Source organism: Vicugna pacos, chromosome 6 (genome assembly GCF_048564905.1).
Source record: "Vicugna pacos chromosome 6, VicPac4, whole genome shotgun sequence".
NCBI lineage: Eukaryota > Metazoa > Chordata > Mammalia > Artiodactyla > Camelidae > Vicugna > Vicugna pacos.
Genome location: NC_132992.1, coordinates 21,337,482 through 21,355,456, shown reverse-complemented (window position 1 = coordinate 21,355,456; position 17,975 = coordinate 21,337,482). Strand labels below are relative to the sequence as shown.

At 44.1% G+C, this 17,975-nt stretch overlaps 2 protein-coding genes across 8 annotated transcripts in view; one reads left to right on the top strand and one right to left on the bottom strand.

Annotated features, from left to right (window-relative positions):
- The window catches only part of TUBGCP4 (tubulin gamma complex component 4), a 38,972-nt gene extending 29,343 nt beyond the window's left edge, over positions 1-9,629 (top strand). Inside the window, exons 14-19 of one of the 3 annotated variants that reach the window (XR_012073348.1) lie at positions 1,987-2,164; positions 2,711-2,845; positions 4,238-4,354; positions 4,982-5,121; positions 5,752-6,104; positions 7,110-9,629. Coding sequence is in view for 1 of the 3 variants with exons in the window: in XM_031672871.2 (XP_031528731.1) it covers positions 1,987-2,164; positions 2,711-2,845; positions 4,238-4,354; positions 4,982-5,121; positions 5,752-5,764 (583 nt within the window). In the remaining 2 variants the exon portion in view is untranslated. Of the gene's footprint in view, positions 1-1,986; positions 2,165-2,710; positions 2,846-4,237; positions 4,355-4,981; positions 5,122-5,751; positions 7,054-7,109 lie in introns of those variants that run through there. The other 2 variants (XR_012073347.1, XM_031672871.2) reach the window with 2 other exon arrangements.
- TP53BP1 (tumor protein p53 binding protein 1) overlaps positions 7,506-17,975 on the bottom strand; it is a 62,452-nt gene continuing 51,982 nt past the window's right edge. For 4 of the 5 annotated variants that reach the window (XM_072962580.1, XM_031672853.2, XM_072962581.1 and 1 more), the window contains 7 exons: positions 15,541-15,732; positions 14,915-15,130; positions 13,090-13,305; positions 9,511-9,605; positions 8,913-9,112; positions 8,248-8,393; positions 7,506-7,859 (listed from right to left, as the gene is read on the bottom strand). In XM_072962580.1, coding sequence (XP_072818681.1) covers positions 7,672-7,859; positions 8,248-8,393; positions 8,913-9,112; positions 9,511-9,605; positions 13,090-13,305; positions 14,915-15,130; positions 15,541-15,732 — 1,253 coding nt within the window. In that variant the 3' untranslated portion in view covers positions 7,506-7,671. Of the gene's footprint in view, positions 7,860-8,247; positions 8,394-8,912; positions 9,113-9,510; positions 9,606-10,218; positions 10,382-13,089; positions 13,306-14,914; positions 15,131-15,540; positions 15,733-17,975 lie in introns of those variants that run through there. The other variant, XR_012073345.1, reaches the window with a different exon arrangement.

Sequence of the window (17,975 nt, the reverse complement as noted above, 5' to 3'; positions counted from 1 at the left end):
TTTACAGTAGCTAAGACATGGAAGCAACCTAAATGCCTGTGGACAGATGACTGGATAGAGAAGTAGTGGTATATTTATATGATGGAATACTACTCAGCCATAAGAAAGAATAAAATAATGCCATTTACAGCAACATGAATGGACTTGGAGATTGTCATACTAAGTGAAGTAAGCCAAAAAGAAAAAAAAATACCGTATGTTATCACTTATATGTGGAGTTTTTTTAAATGACACAAATTAATTTATTTACAAAACAGAAACAGACTCACAGACATAGAGAACAGACTTAGGGTTACCAGAGGGGAAAGGGGGTGAGGAGAACAAATTGGGAGTTCAGAATTTGCAGATACTAACTACTATATATAAAATAGGTAAGCAATAAGGTCCCACTGTACAGCACAGGGAACTATATTCAGTAGCTTGTTCCTAATAGCCTATAATGAAAAAGAATATGAAAAGGAATATACATATACACATATATATGTGTTGTACATCAGAAACTAACACAACAGTTAAAAATAGGCATTTTTTAGAATTGAAGTACAGTCACTTACAATGTATCAGTCTCTGGTGTACAGCACAACGTCCCAGCCATGCATATACATACATATATTCGTTTTCATATTTTTTTCATTAAAGGTTATTACAAGATATTGAACATAGTTCCCTGTGCTATACAGAAGATACATTTTTTTTTTTTGCTTGCATTGTTTCCTTTATGAGAGGGAGGTAATTAGGTTTCTTCATTGATTTCTGCTTGCAGGAGGTACTGTGGATCGAACCCCTGACCTTTTGGGTGTTGAGCATGCGCTGTCACTTGAGCTATACCCTTCCCCCAGAAACTACTTTTTTAGTCTGTTTTTATATATAGTGGCTAACATTTACAAATCTCAAACTCCCACATTTATCTCTTCCCACACCCTTTCCCTGGTATCCATAAGATTGTTTATTATGTCTGTTTCTGTTTTGTAGATGAGTTCATAGTGTCCTTTTAAAAAAAAAAAAAGGCATGTTTTTAACATAACTACAATGCCATCATCACACCCAGTAAAATGAATAATCCTTCTTATCTGATATCCAGTCCACACTGAAATTTCCCCATTTATCTAAAAAATGTCTTTTTATGGTGGTTTGTTCAAATCAGAATCCAAACAAGTGTACTATTTTCAGTATACTGTTCCATTAGAAATAGATAATTTTTAAGACCAGATGGAGTCAGGTTGTCTTCCACAAGCCTGCCTTAATAGGGTAAATAAGCCCAGTTCCATCAGGAATCAGCCGCTCTTCCTACAGGTCTTCTCAGTACAAGGCTCGACATCAGGGAGTTAGCTAAGCTCAGTGAGAGGAATCCTTGATTTTATCTCCTCTGGGCCTTAGAGACAGAGAATCACATTAACCAAAATCCTTGGTTTCCAGCACATTCTTACTGGTCCATGCAAGACCCTCGTTCCTTCCTTGTCACACCCCCCCACCAAACACATACATACATTCCATAAAACCCCTTCCCAGAACAAAATCTAGAATGCTGACGATAATGTCCATCTACCTATGTGGGCCTTCCCAGCCCTGCCCCCACCTCCCCCAGGCCAAAGTGACCACTATCCTAAATTCCATGTTTTCTATCCTTTTTATATAGTTTTATAGCATCTATATATGTTCCCAAAGTGTACTTTTTTCTGTTTAGTTGTTTTAAGCATTATAAAAAATGGTATCAGGCTATATGTCATCTTTTCAGATTTCCATTTTTTATTCAAAATCATATTGCTTAGAGTCACATTATGTTGTACAGCTGAGGTTCATTCATCTTGATGGCTGTGTAATATTCCATCATATAAATAAACCAGTTTATCTGTTCATATCTCTAGCCATTCTTATCTTTCCTGCCTTTGTGGGGAAGAGGTCAGTGACGCAGAGCCCTAAGGTCTGTCACATGGATGGTGGTGGGGTGAAGTTTTTATCTTGAGTAGCCTGATGTTTCTATCCCAGATACAACGTTGTTTTCAAGTACTTACTGAGTGTGCGCCGGGTACAAGCTGAGCTGCAGCACTGCTGGGCCCTACAAATGCAGCGCAAGCACCTCAAGTCCAACCAGACCGACGCGATCAAGTGGCGCCTGAGGAATCACATGGCGTTCCTGGTGGATAATCTTCAGTACTACCTCCAGGTCTCTGTCTATGGATCAGTAGAAGGAAGGGGTATGAAAAGGAGTCCAAGAGGTTAGCAGGAGTTACCAGAGAGGAATCCTGCATTTGGTGAAACATGGGGGTTTGAGAAAATCCATGGGTTATGCTACCAGGCATGTTTCTTGGGGGTATTTTAGAGGAAAGTGGAAATAAACGGATGATGGAGAATGAGGACGTAGGGTCCTTATCAACAATGCAGTAGTATTTAATTATTGTTGACTTGACCCTGATTTTTATAGTTTGCTCTAACTTCTGGAATCCCATGGTACTTAACCAAGTCAGGCAGTGGAGAGGATAATGCACAAGGGGGGATCTGCCAAGACATTGGAGGTTGTTAGGAAATAGGCACGTAACTTTCTGTAAGATTTGGCAATGTAAGGTTGTCTTTGCTCAGCCTTAAAGTGGCTCAGATAGGAGGAAGACGACTGGTGGCAAAGAACTTCTATTTCATCCTCTTGGGCATCTTAATGTTCTTGAGTGCTTAGACTATGCAAGGTACTAACATTACTTGTGTAACTGTCTCCCAGGTAGACGTGCTGGAGTCTCAGTTCTCACAGCTGCTTCATCAGATCAATTCTACCCGAGACTTTGAAAGCATCCGACTGGCTCACGACCACTTCCTGAGTAATTTGCTGGCTCAGTCCTTTATCTTGTTGAAACCTGTAAGTAGGGCTGGTTGATTTCCTCAGATTGCTTCTAGCCTGACTGTTCCCTTAAGCACTGAGTTGCCAGGATATGGAACTATATCATTAAGCAGCTGTTCAGTCTCCATTTTTAACATCTTATAGAGCAAACTAAAAGGGAATCTTAAAAAGGAGAACTTCAATGTCTTTGTGGTGAGCACCTACAGAAGAAAGAGTATGTGCTTAACCCTCAGAAGGAAGGATTTAAAGAAATTTTAAAAGACCTTTCTGACACGATAGAAAGACTAATGAAAAGCATATAGAATTTACTTCCTTAGACGTCTTTTGGCTCAAGATCAATCAGCTGTTTGGAAGCTGTCTTCACAGACAACTGGAGTAGTGTCTCTGGCTGTGTGTGTGTAGGGATGTGTGTATGTACATGTTATCTCCTTCAGAGAAGTTATTCTCAAACTTGGCTCCACAAAGGAATCATCTGGGAGCTTTTAAAAAAAATCTAGGACCCAGAGCACTTAAATTAGAATCCCTGGAGTAGAATCCAGGCACCAGTCTTTTAAAGCTCACAAGCTGGTTCCAATTCTAGGAAAAGCAGGAAGATTAAAATGACCCCTTCTAGTTTCTAATAGAACAGTTATGCTTTAGCTCTGACGTGAGCTGTTATTCCTCAGTTGTGCCACACGCTTTTGTTCTGGTATTTGGGCTGTTATTTTTAAGGGAGAGTGAGGTCCTTAGATGCCACTCCAAAGGGTTCTGTGACCTGAAAACAACCAAGAACCACTGTGACAGGTAGCCTGTCCTTGTACTGTATGAGTGCATCCTTGGGGGAAAGCAGAGTATCAGAGCAGGTGATCATCATTAAATATTTATTGAGTGCTTACTGTATGCAAGGCACTGGGGATACAAAGAGGTATAAGTCATGGCTCTGCCCTTAAGGAGCTCACAATCTAGTTGGAGAAACAGGACATACACATACATCACAGATCAGTAACAACACAGGCGGCCTGAACAATCGCCACGTGAACAGTACAGATGATCTAGAGGACAGGGAAGCAAGGGGTCGCTAACAGCTACGGTGGGGAGGGAGTGCGCCAGGGAGAAGGGGGACTCGCTGGAGCAGGTAAGAGGAGAGTATGCCAGGCACGGGGAACAACACCGCAAGCAAAGCTCCAGGCAGGAGCTCGCGCTGTGGGCCCAAGAGACAATGACCGATGTCGCTTTAGTGGAGGTTTCGTGCAGCGTGACTAAGAGAACGAGTGTCTTTGCCTGGAAGGGAAGAGTCTGCTTTACACGTGTTGCATTTGGGAGGCTGGCAGGACTTGCACGTGGCATTGTCTCTCCTGAGGTCACATGTGGAGAATGGGAACGGATTAGCTCTTAGGACATTTGCTAATGTCAACTCTCTTTCCCGGGTAGGTGTTTCACTGCCTGAATGAAATCTTAGATCTCTGCCACAGCTTTTGCTCGCTGGTCAGTCAGAACCTGGGCCCACTGGACGAACGTGGGGCCGCCCAGCTGAGCATCCTGGTGAAGGTGAGTCAGCCTGGCCACTGCAAGTACGCGGTGCTGTCTGAGGGACAGAGGTTGGTCTGCGGGTGGGGAATCTTTACCTTTTGCTTTGAGTCAGTTAAAGCATCTCCCCAATACAAACACAGAAATAACAAGATACAAAGATAAAAAATGTTGTAGCAGACTGATTTTGAAGCCATAATTATGTGCTGCCTCAACACTGAAAAGTAGTTCAGACCTGAATAGTTTATTCAACCCACCAAATAATGCACTGACTTTGTTCTTACTTTCCAACATCCAGCCTCCTTACTCCCTTGAACTAACCCCCTGTTTTGCTGAGATACAATTACCTGTCTGTACCAAAAACACAGGCTCTCTCCAACCCCAGAACACAGCAGAATATATTAATTTGTAACTGGATGCTAAATTCCTACTGACAATTAGAGTACTTTCATAGGAAATCATGCATTCTACGGACTCAGTACAAAGAAGTCATTTTTGGAGCCAGTAGAAGTGAGACTGTGGGAAGGCCAGTTAATGCTACAGAATTTTCAGCAAGACTTTTCCAAGCAGTACCCCCCTGCCCCCGCACTCCACATGGATAGCTGGTGAGTCTAACAGGAATGACAGCTTGAGTCCTTCTCTCTGCAGGGTTTTAGCCGCCAGTCTTCACTGCTATTCAAGATTCTCTCCAGTGTTCGGAATCATCAGATCAACTCTGATTTGGCTCAACTACTATTACGACTAGATTATAACAAATATTACACCCAGGCTGGTGGCACTCTGGGCAGGTAGGAGCAAGCACCATTGGGGTACTCATTGGACACTGGGGGGTGGGGTGGGGGGGTGCTTTTTAATAAGTTGTATAATTCCAGAGCTGGAAGGAGACTTTAGCCATTTATCTAGTCCAAATTCCCTCCTTTTATAAACATAGAAAGTAAGGCTGAGAGAGAGAAAAGACTGATCATCAACGACGATTATTTTCCATTAAAAGTCATCATCACAGTAAAATACTAAGACTCCTGACGCTGAGATGGGTTTCCAGTCCTCAGTCAGCGTGTGTATTGCTGTGCGGGGGTCCCGGTTCTGACACGAGCAGCTGCGCAGCCTTAGCCCCACTCCCATCCCTGCCCGCCCCCAGCTTTTGCGTCTGAAAGGAGGGGGCTGCCCCTTCTAACTCTGAAGTTTTTTTAATCTAACAGTGAGATTCAGTGGAAGGTGGCCTCGCTCAGAGGTCTGCCTCATTCAAAAAAGCACTTTATTCTCCTTTCTCTGAAATGTCAGATTCCTCCTAAGTAATTTTAGCTAAAAAGAGTTTTAAGATGACATTATCTAGACCCACAGGTTGCCCTGATACATATTTCTTTGAAGAAAATCTTGGAAAAGCATGGTATTTTGATGCAGCTCTTTTTCTTTTGCAGTTTTGGGATGTGAGAATTTCTGGTCCACAGACTTAAATAAGTCAGTCCCACTGCGTTGTAACAGAAGATAGAAAACAAAGCACCCCATTCTCTAGCCAGCCACCAGATGTCTGCAGCCTACCGGAAAAGCTCTACTTTTTCTCCTAGAAGCAGTTTTTCAACATGAATGAGTATAAATCCTGCCCCTCCTTCCCCTGTGAAAAGGACACCCGTCCCACCTTAGGGGAATTCTTAACTCATCCACCAAGGAGGACTTGTGGCACTGGCTCTCCCTCTGCTGACCACGCAGGAGCTGCTACACTGAGAACAGTTGTGGGATATGCTCATTTACTGAGCACCTGCTGTGTGCCCAGGTACTGTCCAAGCTGCAAGAGACAAAGCAGTTAAGTTATACCGCTCAGAAAGTTAAATAGTAATGTGCAAAAGGAATGATATTTATAAATAGGTCAACTGCTGGATGTTACCACTAGGCGGAACAGCACCAGGTCGGATAGGCTTCCCTTTACTCCACAGGCCTTCTGTCCTCCTCCAGAAGTTGAAACTGACAGCCCATCCTTAAGGATCTTCAAAAATGTGCATCTGAAGGATTTTACCAGTAACTTCCAATTATTTCAGACTGGTAAGAGGGTTAATTCTAACTACTGACAATGTGTTTAAAGTTTTTTGTTTTTTTAACAAAAAAAAAGGTCCTTAAGAAAAAAAATTAAGTCAAATTGTTAGATTTTGAATACTGGAAGATTCAGGTCTAACTATCCCACCTCAGAAAAACCAAAGGAGTTGAGGGTCTCCTAATCTGGCCCAACCATCACTGAAAATTAACAATCTTCATATCAATGTGAACCAAAATAAATACTCACTGAACACCTCTCTCCAAACTGAAGCAAAATGCAGCATATTCTGGCCTCAGTTGTAGCCCATCTATCTGGTGGTCATCTCTACATCTGCCACATACTGTCACCCTTATTCCTGTAACTCAGAGGAAGATGACCCCTTCCACTGCTGTGTGGAGCAGAGGATGGCACACTATGGCCAGCCGCCTGTTTTGTAAGTAGAGTTTTATTGGGACCCAGCTACACTCAGTTGCTGACCTATTGTCTGTGGCTGCTTTCATGCTGTCATGGCAAAGGTGAGGAGTTGTCGCACACCAAATGGCTCACAAAGCCTAAGATACTATTTGGCAGAAAAAGATTTGTAAACCTTGCTTTAGAGAGTGAGAGGACAGCAACAGGATAAGGCTGGGGCACAAAAGGAATGGCTTCCAGCAGCTGTTACAATCACAGGAATAAAAATTTGGACCTCTGACTAGAGCTTCTGACATTTCCAAGTGTTTTCACTGTTTCTCGTGTTTATCCTTGCAGAAAGTCATCCCATCAAGTCTACAGGCACCACCCGCAAACAGCGACTGGTCCGTTTCCCTTTCAGCTCTGAGCGTACAGTACCCACAGGTCAGCTGTTGGTGAGCTCAACTCTAAAAATTGATTTTTTAAAAATTGCCAGGAAACTAATAGCTGTGCCCAATTCCATTCAACTTTTGTCACAACTATTTACCTGAACCTGTTTTAAAATCTGGAAGCAGCACTGAATTTGACAGCCCAGGTTAATCTGCTAACAAAAACTTTAAATTCAACTCCGTTATTTTCCTTCACTAGCTATCCTTCCAAAGAACAAGCCCACTGAACCTACAGAGACGGTATTATGTTTTATCTTGCTATTTGTTCTGATTAAGCTTAAAGAAATGGATGAAGAAATCCCAGTTACTACAACCAAAGAGATTCAACATTTATTTTATCATAAAAGTCCAGCAAATAAAACTATATACAAGATCCATGCAAGGAATCCAGTTACACACGACATATTAAAACCTGGTTAAAACACAATCTTCACAACAGCAGGGGATAAAACCAGGAAGACCGAGTATCCTCAGTGAGAAACGTAATCATGTTTATATTTTGGATGCTGCTTGAATCCAATTCTCTCCCCAACAATGAGGCACTGGATCACCCACTCTTGCGACACCACAGGCAGCTGCAATGCTTCAGCACACTTCAGCACCGAAGCTGGGCACGAGGGGTCCGTCACCACCACGTCAAACACCCCTAAAGCAATATCTGCAGGAAGCAGAGGAAGGCGAACGAGGAAAGGAGACTCAATTTAGCCTTCCATGAAAGACAGACGAGCCTTCTAACCAGTATACCCCACTCTGCCCAAACTGAAGCCCTTCCTATCATACCCAGGGCCTCTGATCACAACCAGGAGTGAGAAGTAAGAATCACTATGGGCTGACCCTGCGTTTAGCAGACAGACCACTGGACACCAGGAGAAGCATAAACAGCCCAGTGCTTCACTCATGTTGGCGCACCTTTTGAAGGTGGTACTTTTCTTCTCTTAGAAATATGGATACGGTTAGCCTATCAGGACTGAGACTTGGACCACAAGGCCTAACACCTAAGGGTTACAGACATCCTTGGAGCAACAACACACACACTTTCCTGGTACCTTTGTTATGGGCACTTGAATGGTGCTGCTTCACAGAGGCTGCCCCTCCTGTCATGAGGATCTCAGACCAGAGCTCCAGGAAGTTCTGCTGTTGGTCTGATACCAAGAGTACCTTCAGGTTCTGGAAAGGGTTTTCACGGGGTTGCCTATGAAGGAGTCAGAGACACAGCATGACAGATACTATCCAACCACAGCCTTTCTGCAAAGGGACTCAGGTACATGTGAATGCTCTCAAAGGCTCTGCACTGGGGGGCATCACCCCCTCTTCCCTCTTTCTCTGATGTGTACTCTCTGGGATCCTGACCCTCTAATCCACTCCTTCTGATTTCCAGGTTTGGCCTGAGGACAAGAAGCCAAATCATGCTCCTGAGCCTGCATTTTTAAATGTCTTGGTTAAAACTTAGTCTCCTAACCTGACAGGTTGAGAATACTGAACCCATGTGAAAAATCTCACACATTTTCAAAAGGTCCCTAAGCAGTACACTCCAGGAAAAGAAAAGAAACCAGATGAACTCCTCACATAATCTCAAACCCACTCAAATTGTGTAATTTATCCTCTGATCATTGCAGTTTCTAGGAATATTTACTCTCTCACCTAGATCCTCCCCCTCGGGAAGCTTGCTGTCCTCCGCTCTTCCCTTCTAGATGGGCTCCCAAATACTCACCAATCCAGAATTCTTTGCTCCTCAAGGCTGTACCCAGCTGGCAGCAGATAATTGCGGTAATTCTGGAGCTGGTTGGCATGGCAACTGTCATGGACCCAGACATGAGACACACAAGGAATCCCACTGGCAAGGCACAGGAAGTACTTCCGGGTTCGACAATGCTGATCCGCAATGAGGAGACACTGGTAGGCTGTGTTACACTGGAAGAAAAGGAACAGAACCAGTGGGTCTGGTGACTTCTAAGCTCCTGAACGGCAGCCTGAGTGAGTCACAGAGAACAAATCTGAACACTTCCGAATACTATCCAAAATGTGACTGAGCCTGTCCTGGCCCACGCCTCTTCCCTCACTGACAGGCCCAAGCAGCTTCCCTAGGTAACTGCCCTGCTTCACCTGCAGCTTTCTGGGGGCCTGAACCCTCAAGGGACAACCAAGCCCCGTGTTATTTATCAGCCTTTCAGGCTAAGGATCAGCACACTATAATAAGGCTTTCTATTAAACACAAGTTTTAACCTGCTTTTGTCCCAGCAACAGAACCATAGCAAGTGGGCTCTTCTCTTCACTAGCCCTCTGGGAAGCTACCCAAAGGAACTCCTCACCTGGGCTTCATTGAAGTCTTCAAGAATATAGCCAGCTCCTGCACGAAGCTGGGATTCTGTGTACTGCTTGTTGAAAGGAGGAATTTCTAAAAATTCTATTAAAAAAAGATGATTATCATTAGTTGGTTTCCTATTTGCTACTTTAAGCCTGCTTCTTACTGCCCCCTTTCCTACCCCCAGCTATCTCTACAGTACTGTATTCCAAAGACAGGTAAGGGCCTCCCCATGGGTCAGAGAGCTGTTTTGAGGCCTATAAAATGCTGCCAAAAAAAGGGACAAGAGCAGGAGGAGTGGGGAAGATGAGAAATGGAGACAGGTCCTAGTTCTGAAAACATCAAAGCTTTCTGCACTAAGAATGAGTCATGGGACTGTGCATAGGGATGGACACGCACCCTCTTCCCACAATAATGTACTCTGATTTGAGTAACCCTTACCATCAGGAAGTTCTTCCTTATGTCTACCCTAAATCTGTCCTGCAATCTAAGCCTATTTTCTCTAATTCTGCCTTCTGTGGAGATGAAGAATGGCTGATTAGTACTTTTTATAATAAAGTTTCAGATTCACCTTTTATCAGCATTTTTATCCCCTATACACTAAAACCCTGGTAAACCAAAATGCTTAAAGAAAATGAGGTTTCTAACATTTAACTGATTAAATGAAGGTTAGCCAGAAAATCCTGACTCAACCTTTTTATTGAAAACTATCTACCTTTGATGATCTTGAAGTACCTCAGGACACTGAACATCAATGACTGCTCTAGTCTTGAGGGTGAAGCAGAAGTTATGAGATGAGGCTGAAGCTGTAATGACCCTAGGCAATTAGAAACTGCTTCTTTTGACCAATATCTAATTTGAGCTTGTTTTCTCGTCATCTGCTCCTCTCATATATAAATAACACATTAAAAAAAAAGAAAAAAAGACATTAGAGATTTTAGTTAATTAGGAGTTCTGAGAAGTTCTAATGAACTTATCACAAATAAAAACCCAACCGAACGCATAGAAGTTTAGTGCCAGGAACACTCCCTTCGTCCCTCATACCCAGTGGTAAAACCTGGCAGAGCAGGCCCCCACCACGGCCCCTCCTTCCCCTCAGCCCTTTGGTGCCCCCCCTGCTGCTGGGGCTGCTCAGGCAGTGTTGATACCCCAAACTCAGGCTCTGTTTAGGTCTGACTGGCTAGCCTATTCACTTTCACTGCTCTTTTCTTGATTCAGCATTCACATTCTTCTCAAACTGGAAACTAAATGGTTATAAGAAACTCAGAATACAGCAGGACTGATCCTCAGTTGTTGTGCCATCCTTTTGACCCACCTCAATACAATGCGTCACAGTTTTCAGTACCAACACTACAGCTTAGTCACTGCCAAGTCCCCTCATGGTCCTTTATTTTTCTCAAGACTTCTATTTTATGTCTACTTCGTCGAGGACCATTTCTAGCCTCAACCTATCTAGATTTTAATTCTCGTCTACATTACCTTGCATTTGTGTCATCAAATGTTCCTCTGTCTGGGCAGTCCATTTCTCTAATTTTTCTAAGTTACCTTACATTTAATTTTCTTCACTTTTGACTTCATAAGTGGCCCTACCCAACCAGAGGCTAAAATGAACAGGTTTTTAATTCCATCATCTAAATCAAGGATGAAGGTAATACACCCTACTCTGGAGTCAGTCCCTGTGGCTGATGGGTCCCTGATGATGTGCCACTGCCTACCAAGACCGGGTACCATATTCTCAACTCATTACTAAATATGTCTCACAAGATGGACTCAAATATTTTACTGAGCTCCTGGTATAAATGAAAGAGATCCCCATTTATCTACAAGACATATCACAGTTTCTTGAAAACCTAATTCTATAGAGGATTGTTTCAATACAAATGTCTCAGGCTTCTTGAGATTGAGGGAACTCTCAACATCCTCACATAACAAAAGTATCGAGGATCTTGGTACTGTTGGGGCAATGTTCAAGGATGAAGGAGCAACATAAAGCAGACATGCTCACCATAACCACACTTTCCATAAGAAACCTGGAGATCCTGCTAAATACCTGTCCAAACTCCTCATTTAGACAAAGCCTGCCTCTCCTCACTCATGGTACAAGAATGGGATTAAAAACATCTGGTATGTCCGCAAGGGGGGATACAGGAAATGGAGGGAACTTTCAGGTTTATTAGCTCTCTCACAGGCTCACAGATTTTTAAGGACTTCAACAGTCTGCATCTCATACCGAAGTCAACTTTCTTAGCCATGCTGTACCAGTCAACAACTAAAACAGCTACAGGGCTGCTGTGGGAAGTCCTGGTCTAGGAAAGGGCTAGGAGTGGGCTGGAGAGTAAAGACAAGTCCAGCAATACTGTGAAAGCAAAAGAAAACAAGACCACAAACCTTTTGATACCATGACACATGTCTTGGCAGAATCCTCAAAGGACTCCCAACCACTTATGATCAGAGTAAAACCACATTCCTGATTGGGAAACTCCTCACACATCTTATATCCCACTGCACCTATCTGAATGCTGACAGCCTGGGTGTGGCCTACACTTAACATTGAACCCCTATGTGCTACACCTGCTCCCACACCAGAGCCCCTCTACTGAGGACTGTTTATGCACCTTCCAGATAGCATCCACCTTACCTCCAACTCCCTGACTACCCTTCCCATGTCCCCGTACAGATCACTATGTGGCTGGATTTGGTGAGAGATAAATTAGGAAAATCATCCACACCTGAAATGCCAACCATCACAGATCTGCAGTTGTGCTATTTTCTGATAACCATGTTCCCTAATTTGATTCCCTCTTGCAAGCCTAAACAGTCAGAACTGTAACTTGTAGAACATCAATCCACCTGAATGTTAGCCTTCGCAGACACATCTGGATACTGCAGTGCTGGGTGAGGCCCTTACTTTACAGTGTGTATCTGTATCTGACAGTTTTCTCTCCTAGATCACAGACTCTTTAAACACTTGAAATAATTTTTAACTCTCCCCACTGCAGCCTTCACTCAAACCCTAAGTAACAGACAACACAGAAATGCAATGTGTAGATTTAGTTTAAGGTTGAAGAAAGTACAAGAGCTGGAAAGGCCTAGAGGCTGTTTCTCTGAAATCACCCTGGGGACCTTGGGCACACCACATTCCCAGTCTTATACACAGACCTCAACAGAGTGGACTTTACCACCGATGTGTGTTTTCTCTAGCAGTTGCCCCCAGAACACAGTGGGAAGGATGGCAGGGCATTCAGAAACCTGACTGATGTGGGTGATTAATTGTGGCAGGTGAAATGAACACCAATTCCAAGCCTACCATTATCGTGGATAAAAAGCAATTATTTAACCTCTCCAAGCCTGGGTCCTTGTCTGTAAAATGGATGATAAGACCTTTCTCCCATCTGTCTCACAGGATTGTTTTGCAGAACTACTCACTTAAGAGCAATTTTGTGACAATAGTCTATAAACCACAAAGCAGGGTTAAATTAATTTTTCAGGCCGATTCCAATTGCCACTTGCCCTGCCTCCTCTACAGATGGTTCATAAGGCAAATGGAAAGGAAGTACACATGTACCAGAGCCCCAGGGCTTCTTACCCTCCTCTTCCTCGCTGCTTCCCGTAGGACCGTCCGGCAGTTTGGAGCGGCTGGCCAACTTGTCACTTGTGGTGGCCATGGTGAGGAGAAAGGCATAGCCCAGAAACAAGGTCTTGTTGAGAGGCAGAGGCCCTCTCTGCTCTTCCAGGACAGAGGGTTCACCCATGTTGTCTCCACTCTCACAGGGACTCACGAACTCTCCTGCCCCCACGGCACCTGGGAAGGACAGAGGCACAGGGTACAGACCATTGCCTGGACCCAACAGGATGGACAGGCGATATCCTGACGACCATTTTTGAGATATGAACCAAAGGCCACCCCTATGGCCAACCACCTAGGATGAAACTTACAGTGCAGAAAAACTCAGTGTATTTTAATTTTATAGTCATGACAATGTATGTACTATTTTCATAAGTGAAAATCAACTAGTATTGTTTTTATACAGCCAAACCAAATACTTCTTAGGTCATCTGAAGAAAAGGCGATTCTAATACAAAGAAAGACAGAGTGGAAAATGTCTAGAAATCTTCAGCCCACTTTCTCTGCCCAGTGCTCTGATTTCCCGGGGATATGTGATATTTTGAAGCAGCCTTTAAAGTAGTAAGTTCAATTTTTATTATCAAGAAATGTCCCCAGCAGATACTCCCACCCTATCCCTGACTCTCACCAGAACGGTGCATAGAAAACTTAGTTAAGAGAGTGTTTTTACATGTTGATGGAGCCATATCAACTGTCCCGGTTTCCAACACCTGGGGGTAGGTAAGTGAACCAGCCAGTCCAGGATCCCCAGAACACCATGCTAGGCGTGCCCCAATAAATCCTCGAGAAGAAAACAAAATACCTGACTTGGAGAAGCTGAATCGTAGGTTCATTAGGAGGCTAAGATGACAGACAGGTCATGCCTCCCTAAAATAAAACCAGCAGCAAGAGAACAGTCTGATGTAGCACATGTAAGCCTGGACTTCAAAGTCAGACTGCCTGAGTCTGAATTCTGGACTCCAGTGTCACCTTGGGAAAGTGAGCCAACTTTTCTATGGCTCAGATTCTTCAACTAGAAGATGAATTCTAGACCTACAGCTCCTAGGGACGGTACAAGGCAGCACGTATGCAGCACTTAGTTTCACGCGTCACTTACGCGGAAAGACAGCAGAGGCGTTAGACAGACGTGGAGATGGCACAACTCACACAGGGAACAAAAGGAGCTCTGGAGCCAGGGTGACCTAACAACCAACGACCTCCTCAGTCTGCCACACAAAGAACGTGCCCTCGGGCAGACACTGCAGACTACCTCTGTCTCCAGAATTCACAGTGGCTGGGGCTGGGTCACGGTACAGACTCAGTGAACAACAGATGGACTGTTTATAGGAAGCTTGAGGGACTGGAACGGGGTTGTCTGGCGGTTAGCAGGAAGAGGGGACATGCAGACTGAGGCACCAGCTTTCAGTGGGACTTTTAAGAAAGCCAGAGGGCCCTGAGCACAAGGGAGAGGGGAAAAGAGCTTCAGAGGAAGGTGGCAGTGTCAGGCAAAGGAAGAGGTCTAAGAAAATTTTTACCTATTTTGAATATGCCTAAAATTCATTCCTTTTCCTCTCCCTCCTAGAAGCTACACAGGAGTCAATGAGTATTTCCAATCAGGACCTGGCTTCCTACCTACCCCACTGGCCTCTGCTGGCACAGAGGAAAGGGCATCCCTACGCTGTCTGCGTACCCTGTGGGCTTGTGCGGGACCCCAACTTTGTAGCCTGGACAGAAGGGCCATCTCTCCAGCAGCTGGCCTGCATTCTGCCGTGGCATGAGGGAGAACGAGGCCAAAGGGAGCACTCACCAGGTTTCACAGTGGCAGATTTCCGGCCTCGCTTGGCAGGGGACCGTTCCTCCTCAGAAGTGATAAGTTTTCTTTTGCCTGAAGGCACTCCCGTGGAGGCACGAGGGCTTTCTGTGACCTTTCGGGTGGGGGTTGTACTGCTGCTGCTGGAGGCAGTTGGGGTGGCTGGGGAGCTGATGTTACTTCGCCGTTTCCGTTTCCCTTCCACCAAATTGTCTACAATAGGGTAAGCCAAAGGCAGGTCAAATCCTAGGTTCTGAGGCCCTGAACTCCAAAATGCTGGGCACAGCCCTGTCAGAATCCATGAACCCTTTCCTCCACCTCCCATGGGGGAAGGAAGCCTCTTTTAAGGCCACCATATTTTCTGTCTCAGCCTCTGCTGTGACTAAAATGTGTCTGGTCCCTTATAGAACTGGGGGAGCCAGAAAAATCTGAGGACTTATACTATTTGTTCCTGGGAAGAAAACAGAGATACTCAGTGGCTCCAAAAAATGAGAGCTCATTACCATCTCATAAACCACACAGGAACGGTAAGATTTAAGGAAGCATCACTGATTGCTCTAGAAACCACTCCTCCCCTGACAAGCAGGCCAAGGCCCCCGAGGCAACTGGTCAGGAGGTCTTACCTAAGCTGATATCCGCTGCCTTGGTGAGGGGCGTCACTGCCTCATATGGGCCAAGGCCATACTGCTCTCTCAGTCTGTTTCCTTGCTCCAAGGACAAGATGACAGCCATTCGTTTATACCACTTCCTTTGGCCTTCCTTTTCAATGCTGTAGTACAGCTCTCCAGACTCCTTCCGGTGCCCTTTCACCACTCCTGGTGGAAAAAAACAGAAAAGCAGCTTGCTGCTGTCTGGCTGCTCAGCACCCACTCACAAAGGCTCTGCAGAGCAAGGCCAAGTCAAGGCACCCGAGGAGGTCCGGAATCCTAGCCTCAATCCCAGACTCCACCGGCACTCAGGGTGTATGCCGGCACTGCTCGGACTGGAACATGCGGTTTCTCGGCAGAAGGAACCTTTAGTCATAAAATAAAAGCTTCCTAAAGCAGCCTTTACGGGTTGTTAGCAGTTCAAATTGTTTTCGAAGTGAAGTGACATGTGGTTTCTTAATGGTCCCGTTATAACTTAACTACACCTTTGCTTCTTGGTTTTGTTGGTGGCTGGGAGGTAATTCCTGAGTTAAGCTGTGGATGAAAGATGACATCATTCTAAGAGAGACAGCATGTGTCAGTTTAGCAAAACCAAAATAGACACAAAGCAAAGAAAGGAAAAAAATAAATCCTGCCTCTCCTGCCTAATCTTCCCTCCCTATTACCTACTTTCCTGCTCTTGTCCTGATTCAGAATCCTGAGACAAGGCCTTTAGGTTAGAAGGAACACAATGTGGGGCATAAAAGGAAACTGGGCTAGAACTGAGGAGACCTGAGCCTCAGCCTAATTCTGCTACCACCAAGCTGATTTTGGGCAAAACCCATTTCCAATCCTGTGAAAAGCAGATATGTATGTATGTATGTATATATGTATATATATTTATATTTATATATATAAATATAACACATATATAATACAAAAACTGGGCATCAATATGAATACGTTTTCATTCCCATGAACAGAAGGGTCCTTTTGTTCTCTCCCATTGGCCTGTGCTTGAGTGAAGGAACCCAGAGCACACACCAAGGAAATAAAAGAGGAGAAAGCAGGCCTTGGTTCTCTCCTTATCTATGCCACAGAATCACTCTCTTTGCCCTTGCTTATTCATCTCCTGGCTTAAACCTCCATCACCACACTAAAGCAAAAAGACCCCCTCAAGAGCACAAAGAAGCCCAAGCCAACAGTACACTCCACAGCAGTGAGGAACTACCAGAATAGCAGCATTCTGGGGCTGACATTAGCAGAAGCCTCGCTACATGGGATGCAGAATCCCCTTCCCTTACTTATGCTGTACTTCCCTCCTCATAGAGAACTGTCTCTCTGTCTTAAGAGAGCCTAATAATGGACCTCCAAGAGAGGCTTCACACTGGGAAAGGAAGAATACATTTGATACAAACCACGTAAGTCACAGGTCATAAAAGATCTCAATCTACATGGAGTCTGGTGCCGCACAGGCTAAGTGTTGTTCCAAAAAATCCCGCAGATAAAGGATGTTTTTAAATGACAAACTCAATGCAGACATGTATCTCCAAATTAATTCACAGAAAAGAGGCAATATATTCAAAGAACTGGCACAAGAAACCGTCATAATAAACCCAAATCCCTCACCGTCACCAATGCAGGGAGCTGGCTAATTTAAAAAAAAAGGCACCATTTTCCAAACCAGAGAGTAAATGCTGGGTATGCAGACATACAAACACAGCACTAACAATTTCTTTCTAAGCAAAAATATCTCAGTATATCTGCCATACTCATCTAGTTAAGGTTCCCATCAAGAGAGGGAGGTAGTTTACAAGTTAGTGGTGAGAGAACAGAGAATAGAAAAGGGAAAAACACTAACTTCAAAATGGAGAGACTTGGCAATCACCACCTTCACCAAGTGATAAAGGTTAACATAAGTGATGCCTTCCGGGTGTCGCACATTCCCCTCCCCCATATAATGTGATGAGAAGGGCATGTCACTTCTGCAGCATTCTTTTCAAAAACCCCTAATGCCAACCTGATCAGGAGAAAACATGAGACAAACCCAAACTGAGGAACATTCTACAAAACACCTGACCAGTACTCCTCAAAACTGTCAAGATCATGAAAAGAAAGAAAAGATTCAGAAACTGTCACAGATCAGAGATCAAAGGACAAATGAGGATTAAATGCAATAATGTAATCCTGGCTTGGACCCTAGGACAGAAAAAGGAAATGGGAAAAGCTGGTGAAATCCAAAAAAGTCAGGAATTAAGTTAACAGTAATGAGCCAAGGCAGTTTTTTTTAGTTTTGACAAATGTACCATGCTAAAATGTTAACAACAGGGAAAGCTGGAAAGCTGGGTGATGGGCATAAAGGAACTCTCTGTGCTATTAGTACTTTGCAAATTTTCTGTATGTGTACAATTATTCCAAAATAAGAATTTTAT